This window comes from Magallana gigas, chromosome 2 (assembly GCF_963853765.1).
Source record: "Magallana gigas chromosome 2, xbMagGiga1.1, whole genome shotgun sequence".
Classification (NCBI taxonomy): domain Eukaryota; kingdom Metazoa; phylum Mollusca; class Bivalvia; order Ostreida; family Ostreidae; genus Magallana; species Magallana gigas.
The window spans coordinates 12,537,124-12,549,405 of NC_088854.1; the positions used below are offsets into that span (position 1 = coordinate 12,537,124).

A 12,282-nucleotide genomic window follows, 5' to 3' on the forward strand; every position below is an offset into this window, starting at 1 on the left:
TGGTACATGTATCATGAAAATAACACTTATTGAAAGGAAAAAATATATTTATTTTCAAAAATTTATATAAATATACAAAAGTTATCACAGGTTATATTTAAGATTTTAAAAAAATAAAATTTACTCAAAATTGTAATCTCAGATCTAGCTCATTCACCGAGCTTCTTTATGAATTGACACTTACATTGTAAGATGAAGATTTTTTCAGTCTTCTCTTTGAGTTTTATACATATGAGTATTGAAGACAATATGTCATCACAGCCATCGACTATCTATGGAACATAAAATTTAATTTGAAATCTGGCTTTAAAATCACTTGAGTTAAGTCCATCGTGATATGGATACCACAAAATATAATTTGTGTCCCATATGTTATTATATAGATTAAAAGCCACGCCGGTGATATCATTTTGTGAGATGGGTTTTAATGGTACAGGAAACGGTGATGGTGGTCTCTGTTTTGTTGCTATGGAAACCAGTGGCACATCCGGAGTAAGAAGTTGTAGTCCTTGTCCAAAATTGTTAATGTAGTAGACACCATAATCAACTCCTGAAATTGAGATAAATATGGGCGTTCAATTTAAAAGCAAGCTCTGAAATACTCTTGGTTATACACGTACTTAATTGACCATTGAATCCATATATAACCAATGAATTTAACCACATGGTTGACTTGCCGTGAACATATTGGCTCCCATTTAGAATAACGTTTCCTGGGTCAACCAGGTGGCCAACTTTGGATAATCTCCATTCCAGTCCCGTCTTTTGAGCAGGACTAAAGTAATACATAATGGATTCTGGGAGTCGTGTTGGTGTCTTGTTCATCCATTGCAGGGTGACATCAAAACCTAACAAATACAAATGAAGGACGATAATCAATGTTACATGCTATATAATGGATGAAATTCATCTAAGACTTAAAGCTGGAATTTTTTTTATCTTACATATAGTTTACATGTGCAACATGGCAAAGGACTATATTTGGTATGGTCAAATATCTGCTCCAATTTAAACAAATTTTTTAATAGTCCTTTTGCTCCATAACATTGATTTATCAAAATAAGAAAATCTTCATGACGTCATTTTTACATTATGACGTCACTGTGGTAATAACCTTTTATACACTTTCAATATGATTACAACTATCTTCAACCCTTTTTTTTTTTAAAGCTCTTTATAGAATTTTAATATTCGGGGCGAAAGGTTTTGCCCCATCTTGAATTTGTCCTGACACAGTTGTGTTTACAAAAGGATAATATAAAACATTGGGATATGCCTTGTTTAAAATTCCTCTGTTGACCTTGAAGGCAAAAGAGGTGAAATAATATGGGGCGAATATTTCCCTGTATACAGTATGCATTTAAACATGGCAAAGTAGGATTAAATTTATACACAGTTTTCAAAAGATAATTCAATTCACAGATCCTTTACCTTTTGCCTTTGACTTGTAGTTTATCCACACAGATTCAGGGGCTCCATACCAGCTGTGACTTTTGGGTTCAGCCATGACCAGCTTAAGCAATATGTCACAGGTTCCTGGTCCTGAAAATGATATATTGTAATACATGTACACATGTAACTATAAACAAAATTTCCATCTTCTATCCCAGAAGAAACTTCTGTAATGAGCTCTCATCTGTTTTATTAAGGAAAGTTCACCTGATGTTTTGGCCTGGTACATTTTGCTGACTACTGCAAACCATGGTCTGGACTCTGGGTGGGCATTCTTGGTGGAGTTTTTCTTGTTATACCCTGCTCCTCCATAGTAGTTATATTGCTTAGCCATGTCCACAAAGTTTGTCTCATTGTATGTCACATAGAGGAACTGTCCTAAAGGGGCACCTGTTGCCCATTCCATCTAAACATAGTAGAATTGTACAGTGAAATTTTAATTTTGGCAAAATCCACCCAAAAATGACAAAAGCATGTTTATAGAAAACACTGTACCTTATTGTAAGGATCATACAGAGATTGTAGAGAACCATCTTTTCCAAATCTGATAGCCATTCCATCTTCACATTTAAAAGTTTTGGACATGTCACTTACAATTTCATATTCTACAGAAAAAATAAAAGTAAAATATAGAGAAAAAATGTTATAGTATAGTGTTGATTTCTTAATTGACAGTTAAAATCGTCTTTAAATCATACAAACTACATATGTATGAATTCATCTTTCCCACATAAATGTAAATACAATTTAAGTGCTTTTTAAGGGGAAGTACGGTAACTGTAATAACTGACCACGGAGATTTGGTTCCCGTGGAAGCAGTTTAGACAGAGCTTGTTGTATCATCTGATACAGTGGCTCCATATCTCTCAGTTGATCTATGGCCATCCATATGAACTCCCTCTGTTCTTGCCATGCTTTTTCACAGTTTACATAATGATCACCTAGTGAACACAGGACAGTTGAAATTTCAAAAAAATGTTCATCTAACAGAGCAATGAACAGAGAGAGAGAGAGAAAGAGAGAGAGAGAGAGAGAGAGAGAGAGAGAGAGAGCTACACAAACAGACATATTTTCATACATAGAAGATTACACATTCTTATATGTAAACTATACACGACAGTACAGTACTTATTATTTTTCTGTCAATAGTACCGGTAACTTCCAGACAGCTTACCTAGCCTTGCCTTATTGAATTGTGGGTTGCTCCAATTAACATTGTCTGACACTGAAGGAAGTCCCCACGTGTGCTCGGGTAACTTCACCAGTAGTCTAGATGCACTCACAATTCTTGGGTCAGAAGCCTTGCAAAGCCCTAAAGTCAAAATATGATTTCTAAAATTTTTATAAATATAACAAGAACAAGTTCACATATATATAGCTATTATTACGTGTATAGGAAGTTAAACACTGATTGTAAATTTATCTAATCATTACCAGTAAGTTATTAAAATAACATTTATAAGGGATGATAAAAAAAAGTTTGGAGATTTGTGCAAGAACACTTCCAACTTCCACAAAGCTACATGAATAAAATAAACCATAGAAATATCTAAATATAGTAACGATAACTATTACTTAACATTATCATCATTTATACATTCGATGTTTATTATAGATTTTATTAATAACTCACGTACAATACCAAAATGTATAACCAAACCAAGTTCCCTTCAAAATTGGTTCCCTAGCTCACACAAAAGTATTACAACCATATTTAGGCATGCAATGTTCATGTACCTGCCATGACACATTCAGTGATTGCCTCACTGACCGCCCTGTAGTTGGCCATTTTGTATGGATCAGAAGCTATTCCCTGTATCCAGGTGTCCCCCACTTCCTGTCTAATGACTGGCAAGCTATCCCTGATCTTGTTCACTTCAGCGAAGTACTCCTCAAATGTTGACCCTTTTATTTTGGCGTTTGGGAACTCTTTTCTGAGTATCTCATAGTTGCTCAAAATCTCCTGCAAAAAGTAACCCAATTCATTCACAGGCATTATTAAGTCATTTATTGTAGAATATTTTGTAGTTGAGAAAAAAAACCCTGGTTCTGTTTCAAGTCCGTTTCGTCATGAATTCTAAAAGTGACATATCTATAAGTATTTGATTCAATGTACCATATACATGTACATGTATATCACATAATAATTACATTTGTTAATATATTTCCTATAGAATAGCAAAAACATTCAATTCTATGTGAACTTTTTTCGTGACGTCACATTGATCATAGCATGCGTTTATCACTTGTCATCTGGATTATTGTAAACATAAAATTTCTGTAAATTGTCTGAACAGTCTGCCTTTTTCAAATGTAAATTAAAGTAATAAAGAGCAGTGTTAAAAAGTTCACCAGGATATGAACTTGGTTGGTAGGAGATCAAATCTTCTGAAAAGCCTTTTGGGCTTCACAGGATTTGATCACATGACCAACCAAGTTCATATCCCGGTGAACTTTTGAACTTGCTGTTTATTTCACTAAGTGCAATCAAACTGGAAGTGCAATGTACTTCTTGTGTAATAAGACAGTAAGATATATCATATGCAACAAGTCTCAGAATGGACTTCTGCCTTTACAAGAACTTCAGTTAGTTAATAAATTTGAAATGCATGTAACATAACAAATTGCAGATTGTGCAAAAAATGTGCAGTATGGCTGCAGATGTGAAAGAAATTTACCAATACATCAATTGGTGGACCCCCGTTATCCTGAATGAAAGCATAACAAAGAGCATGTTCAAAGCCTGGTATTACAACACAGTCTTTGGTGGAGAGTCCACCGGGTCGAGCTGGATTTGGGCCTGGTCCTAGTGGATACCCTCCTATTAGAGAAAATACATGTATAATAACATCAATAAATGTGGTCAGGTACCTGTTAATCCAAAGAAATAACTACTTTCTATCTCATGTTTCATTATACATTGATAAAGTTTTTTTTAAATTCAAGTACATATGGAAATTTTCCCTGATTTGACCTTATTGAGAAAGTTGGGAGTTTAAAAACTATGAGTTTCTTCTTATTTATTTCAACCATGTAAGTGTTTGGGCAAAATTAAAACTGGTCAAAATCGTTTACAACTGCAATCATTAGAAAATAATATAGAGCAAAATAACCAGTATACACAATGACAAAATATCTCTTCACTAATAAAACATTTTCTTCATTGCCTGTAAGCGCATGAAAAGAAAATTGAAAATACAAGTGTTGAACATTGAAATAGGTTTAAAGTTTTAATCATACCTGGGTGCCAAGTTGCCATTACTTCCTTGCCTTCAAAGTTCCACCTGAACAACGGGGGCACAGCTGGGGGGCTAGTGCCAGGATTGACTCCAACAGAAACAGCAGCTATTCCTCTCTGTACAAGGCTTGGAATGACAGCCTGGGTCAGACCTGTTTTGAATTAGCTTATTGGTTTTAATTATACACCATCATACATAATATTGGCTTTATACTTATACATGATTTTCATACATTTTACTGTTTCCATACATGATTTTCATACATTTTACTGTTTCCAATCTTTTCCATAAAGTAATATTTCATTCTTTTAAAATTGCCTTATGTAGAGTGCATGACATATATATGCATGAATACATTACGGTATCTCAATTTGACTGTAATTTAAATGATGTAAACCAAACATATTGAACACAACATATATGATAAAATGTTCAATACAGGTAAATATATACATATCAATGCACTGCTTATGAAATAAAGTAGTTTGTGCTTGTTACAGATAAAAACAGATGGTTCTCCATTTAGGGTTTGAACCCAGGTCTTGGCTTCTGAATTTGGTATTCTTATCAGTAAGTTTAACCCACTAGCCAAAGTATACCTAACACAAACAAACTAAAAGTAAATATATGTACCGGTATATGAAGATATGTTTTGAAATGTCAATGTTTGCCTTGGTTAGTACATGTATTACTTTCTATCACTTAATAAAAGATCTAAATCATTAGTAGATAAGTCTATATTTTTGTAACAGTAACACCTGCATATTTCTAATAGGATTTATATCTTAATAGTACATGTAATAGAATTCATAAGCACTTACCAGGTACATCTCTCTGGCTAAGAGTTGGAAAGGATCTTTGGAAATTAAATTTTTTATCTAACTCAAAACTCATGTTCAAACTCATCTGGAATAGAATTTCATTCATGTTTTCTGGCTGCATGTTCATGGGGCCAGCATGCCATGCGATGTCCCCTCTTCTAATGGCTGCTTCAAAATACTCTTTCTCAGTTTGATTTGGACACTAAGAAAAATCCAACATAAATATCAATTAATCATTAGAGAAATGACATATGGTTGATGTTGAGCAGGAAAACCATGGACATAAATTTCTTTGTGAAAAACATAAAAATATTATCTTTTATCTTTTGTAGATTTTTAATAAAATAAATAAAATATTTGTTAACATTACTATATGTTATATTTAAATGTGCAAAAGAGAGTGCAGCTTGACAGCGCAAAGCATTGGCAAACACTCCAAGCTCTAACGACAAACCCTAAACTGGGGGAAGAGAAAACTCAATTATAAACTATACTGCTCCCTAGCTTTGACAGATTGAATTTCTGTAAATTGCATATGGCTACCAATTTTACATTCTCTAAGAACATAAGAAAATGCATTTTAAGAGAAATTCATGCACTAAAGAGATAACATTCTGCCGATTCTAAAAATTGGTTTGCAACTAATTATTTTAATCTATTCCCTTGGAAAATTGTTAGGAGCAGTTAATTATCTGCTTCTGCTAACATGATGTAACAATGTCTAGACTAACCAAACAACCTTAAGCATAATGAATATGCCAACTCCACTGTTTTTCTAATGAATCTGACAGTGATATTTAAATTTGCAATTGGCTTAATTTTCCTTCTGTATGTCCACACCATAAAATATATCAATGTTTATATAATTGAGTGTTTTTCAATTGGCTGTGTGTATTTATTCAAATTTATGCTCAAAGCTCGGCCCAATGGTCGCAAAGTAATAGATCTCTATACTTACCAAAAGTGGAATGTCTGAAAGTCTGAAATGTTCTGGACAATCCAAATACAAACTGACAAGCCATGGATGTGTTGTATAAACAAAATTTTCTACATATTCCCCAGCACGTAACTGCTCAGACAAATTAACAGCTCTTGGGAAATATTCATTAAAATATCTATTCAAAATATTATTGATGAACCCAATTTCTGGAGAGATCCCATCATATCCCACATCTGAAACAGAAGTTTTCATATAACACTACCATATACTGGGAGAATGCATATTTTATTTTTCATATTATCAGATATTTTTAATCAAAATCTAATTAACCGTCAATCTTTGTATCAATGGTAAAAACTGTACCTAAATGGTTCATAAAAATAACGTGGACGTATTTGACATTGTCTGCATCAGTGTTGAATTTCAATCCTTGTATGAATAGCTGAAAGGGTAAAAAATAAAACGTTTATATCCTACATGTATTATCGCATACATTCTTTAATAACGTTTTATATTGAACAGCTTGTTGAACTTTCTGCATGTTCAGAGGTCTATCGTTATATAATATACATTACAATGATTATCTATTTTTTTTCCGCCTTAGCGTCTCTTAGAGAAGACATACTATTTCCGTTCATATACAAGGATTTAAAAGTGAATTTACGATAAGTGACAGGACTATAAAACAAATGGCAATATTTTTCTGTGTATTGCAGGATACATCCATTTTGAATATCATGTGACTTTCGATCACATGATGCAGCTCACATGATCATAAGCAAATTAGATAACTTGTACTATGAAATGTGAGGTAGTAGTCAAGTTTTTAATGCTTTTATATATATATTACTGCCTAAATGTTTATTTGATTCTCAAAACTTTAAATGCAAGAGAATAACTAAAGAAATCGTCATTGTCAGTCGGCGATCAAGTCAGTACGTTAATTACGTTTTCCGGGGGGGGGGGGTGGGAGTCGCTAAAAAATATCCCACAAGAAAAAGAAACACCAAAATGCAATACATGTATTTACATTTGCAAATATGCTTCCTTATATGAACCTATAGAATAGCGGTAACGTTCAATTCTGTGTGAACTTTTTCATGACTTCACAACGACAACACTGTGATATGAACTTGGTTGGTCACGTGATCAAATTCTGAACCGGATTGATCATAGCACGCGCGCTTCTCGGTATGATTATTGTAAACATAAAATCTCGGTATTTGAACAATTCTAAATGGTTTGCCTTTTTCAGATGTAAATAATATGTTTTACGGTGTGACCGTTGGGGCGAGCGCAGAAGGAGCCACACATCTGTCATCATTGTTAAATGCAACCTGTGGACTTAACCAAACCAAAAAACTTTGACTTTGTCTCGAATTCGAAACGTTTACCACCGCAAGGAACCGGAAGATATCAAACTTTAATTCCAATGGTCCTTTCCTAGGCTTAAATACACTTAAACAAAAAACTACCACTGAGCATTAATAAAATGTTAAACAGACTTATTAAAATATTTTGATAAACACAAAGCCGGTTTTTTTTTTTATCTCTTCTTTACCTTTTAATAATGATCATTAAAATCAATAAATTGTGTGTCTGTGTTATATCTCATTGTGTTCCTTGTTGTTACCGGTGTTTTAATTATTTTCCTCTGAGACATCAATTTCGTTTTTAATCTTTTTAATTTTTTGTACGCTATATAAGCGTTGTAGACATATGTGCCCTCCCCCTTTTTTAGTGTGTGATATCCAATATTATTGAAAGGTTTGACCACATATGCAACTATAACAAATACATGTTGATATTTTAACAGTTTAATTTTTTTCTTTTATTCATTCATTACAAAATGACGTGGCTACACGTAGATCTAATAACGATTAGACTTTTCTTTTTTAATAATTTTTGTCACCTACCTAACGTATAACAATGATTGGATCAATATGACAATAAATTTAGCATGGAACTTGCATGTGTATTTACTGAGCAAAAAAAAAAAATCATCAAAACAAAACTAATCAGCCACCGTTAATAGCGAGCATAGTATCAGTATTAACGGTGACTCCCTACTGAGTACTTCCTACACGTTACATTCAGTACAGATGCTTGATCCACCTCTAAATGTATCGCGGGAATATAAAACGCGAGATCACTGTGACGTCATACTTAACTTTTTGCGCTCGACAGTTTTCGTAAATTGTCGGACAAATTCGGGGAAAGAAATGACGTCATAGGTACAGTTTTTTACGTAAGCATATGTGTTGTTTACGTTAATGTTTTTAAAAGGATTTTTTATTGTTAAATGAAAATGATGTATGCGATTTACAGGTAAGAATTTTCCTTAGAAACGATTCCTGTTCAGCCACGTTGCTATGCACCGCAAAGGATCACTGGGATAGTAGAACGTTTTCACGCGGGTCCACAAAATTTTCTTTGAACAATGTGCAGATTTCAACTCGAATTTCCTCCGTTCGTACACGTTGTCTATGGAGCTCGCTACGCGAGCGGCGCTTCGCGCCGCCTCGCTGCGCTCGCTATAAGTAATAAACAGCAATGTTAAAAAGTTCACCGGGATATGATCTTAAATCTTCTGAGAAGCCCACCTTCGGGCTTCACTGGATTTGATCATGATCACGTGGCCAACCAATTTCATATCACGTGATCTTTTTAACTTGTTAATTATTTCTTAGTTATAGTCACTGCAGACTTGAAAATCTCAGGTGTCACCGTTCTCGACCATTTCCGCATGATTTTTCAAATATGCAAGTCTGTGGGAACGTGTAAACTATTGCATAGGCGTCGGAACCGGGGGGGGGGGGGGGGGGGGGGGGGGCGCACTTTTTTTGCAAAGTTATACCTAACCATTAGAAACATAGCATGATAGAGGGTTCACCCCCCCCCCCAACTTTTTCTCGCAGGAAAGATCATTGTTCCTAAATTTATCTTGAAAGATTGAGAAGTTGGATTCATCAGAAGCATAGCAGCCCCCCACCCCCCCCCCCCCCCGGATTAGGATTTTCATGAATTTGGAAATTACTTTTTTCTCAATATTTCTGAGGATTAGTCTAGCCCCCCCCCCCCCCCCCACTTTCAATTTGCTTCCGACGCCAGTGTATTGTCGACCCCTTTCTTCCCTTGCAAGATCCGCGCTGCCGCTAGCTATAGCTATATATAGTCTATATGCTGAAACTAATTAACTAAAAGGAATTTTTTAAACTGAATATTGATTTTATTAACAGCGTATCGTCGCTGCTTCCAAGCAGAATCATCGGGCACGAGAACAATGAATGGTAAGCTTGATTTGACGGTCAGATTCTGGTTGAACATTAGAAATACCTTAGTGGAGCTTTGTAAGCATTTAAAATAGTCAAAATAAATTTCAAGTTTTAAGCCCATATTGTGATTATCCGGAATCCCTTTATATACTTTTCTGTTTTGTGTTGTAAAGAGGAAAATATTTTCATTAAAATGATCTCTACTTGAGATAAAACTGTTTCGAAGAATTAAAGTGCATACGCATATATATATATATATATATATATATATATATATATATATATATATATATATATATATATATATATATATATATATATATATATATATATATATATATATATATAATTTAAAAATGATAAATATCCAGAATAAAATCACAAATTGATCCTATTAACCGCAAACGTTTTCGCCATTCCTGGCTCTTCAGATATATATATATATATATGAAGGGGAAGAGTTGTTGGATGTATTGTTAATTTGAGCGACAAATGTTTTCCTGGGTCGAAACAAGTAAAAAAAAAAACACCAAAAAACAAGAGGCCCACATGCCTCGACGGTCACCTGAGTACCATAGCCTCATGTAAAATTGTTAACGGAAAATGCACGACCAACGACAATAGGTGACACAAGTGACTCAAGTGACCTAAAAATATACATGTTCACTATATGACCATATTTGCCCCCCCCCCCCCCCCCCAATATAAAATCTGAACCCTCCGCCCTGTGGGCAGTGAATTTCACAATTTAAGAAGACAACTCAAGGAGGCTGGATGCATACATGTTAACCTACAGTGATGAAAAATAGGTAGATTTTAAACCGAAAAGCGGTAGCATCGCGCGCGGCCGTTTTTCGCATATATTTGAAAGCACAGATTTTTATATTTATTTATTTATATATTAATTAATAATAATAATAATTGATTATTATTTAATTTAACGTTATCAACTAAAAAATAAAAGCCTTTGAAATTTAGTAATATTAACACTAGCAATAAAAATGTTCATATGCATTTACCATTATATATTTGATTACCGGTAAGCTATTTTTAAGGGAAAATATTTGAGTGCAGAGACTTTAACAATTGCCTTTGTTCAGAAAAATATGTTAAGTTACCAAAATTGATCATATAAGAGAAGAACTAGAAGGAAAACGTATCTACTTTTTCAATATCAAAACGATGTTCACATGCTTATTTATTACAAATGCAGCATTCAACAAATTGAAGTCAAATTTACTGTTATGGCCAAGTTAAAAGATATATTAAGTCCTCGTTAAAGCCACATGTGGAATTGCAAAGTTTCTTTTTCCTTTGCGAGGATAATATCGACATCGCTTGTAACTAATGTAATCACGGGAAGTGGCTTCTTTCATCGTTCAATGTAAAACACATGCTTGAAAACTTGTCATTCAAGCGACTTAATAAAGCCTTTGTGTGCCTCCGATTCAAAGTCACGCGCTAATTTCAAACCGGACGAGAATTTTTGAGCACAATGGCTTCCAAAATGGCTAACTATCAAAACAAGGAACGTATTTTGAAGAAAAGCGGTAGATTTTTAAATAAAAGCGGTAGGCGGGAGACAGAGCTAAAAAGCGGTAGACTTCCGCGTAAATCGGTAGAGTTAACATGTATGCTGGATGATCAACAAATAAACCATAAGATCTGCTTAATTTATTTAAATATGAATTGCTTAGCTATAAAGTATTATTTAGTAAAGGAAAAAATCCATATATTTCACCTTTTGAATTAGGAACATTCTTATATTTTATATAGAGCTCTCCTTCTTAAGGAGATTAATACAGTCTAGGAATGGCCACGGCCATCAAACCCTCTTAATAATTGTAAAAATGCATTTATTTATTCTCCCTAGACTGTGAAATTCTCTATATGTAACATTGGTCCCGCCCTTGGGACTAAGCCCATGATCCAGGGACCATGAATTTTTCAATTTAAGTAGAGGGCTTCATAGACGTCATTATCATGCATTTGTTTTGTTTCCCAAATATATAATTATATATATAGTATCATTAAAGTTGGTTTTCATCTAAGACTCACTTTATTTTCTCAATAGTGCTCCTCCCTAGCCAGTAGAGCCTGAACCTTTTGACTCAGGGGTCATGAATTTGACGATTTAGGTAGATAGCTTCGTGGACATCGTAATCAGGCATTCTATTTATCTTTCACTACTGTGGAAGTAAAAAAGAAGATTTTCTGAGTTCAATACATTTTTACTACACTAGTATGGCCTTATGGCTTCGCCCAAGCGCCTGAACCTCTGACCGAGGGACTTTGAATTGTGCAATTTAGGTAGAGGGCTAATGGACATCATAATCTAGTATATGGGAGTAAAGCAAAATATTTTCCAAGATTAGATTAATTCAATACATTTTCACTAAATGTCTATATTGACCCCGCCCTTGGGCCTGAACTCCTGACCTTAGGGCCATGATTTTTACTAATGAAAAAGAAGGCTACATGCACATCATAATCATGCATTCTATTTATTTTCTACTACTTTGCTTGAAGTAGGAAAGAGGATTTTCAAAGATTCA

General features: G+C 34.2%; 1 protein-coding gene across 1 annotated transcript; it reads right to left on the minus strand.

Moving 5' to 3' along the window:
* Positions 1–34: 34 nt before the first annotated feature.
* LOC105332763 (uncharacterized) lies at positions 35–7,218 on the minus strand. Its single transcript, XM_011435453.4, has 14 exons — positions 7,117–7,218; positions 6,816–6,894; positions 6,471–6,685; positions 5,513–5,714; positions 4,693–4,842; positions 4,131–4,273; positions 3,190–3,415; positions 2,627–2,764; positions 2,244–2,393; positions 1,948–2,057; positions 1,660–1,858; positions 1,432–1,542; positions 678–848; positions 35–550 (listed from the first exon to the last, which is right to left on the minus strand). Exons 1-14 carry the CDS (start codon positions 7,189–7,191, stop codon positions 273–275), a joined length of 2,247 nt encoding a protein of 748 aa, XP_011433755.3. The 5' UTR covers positions 7,192–7,218; the 3' UTR covers positions 35–272.
* Between the last annotated feature and the right edge of the window lie 5,064 nt (positions 7,219–12,282).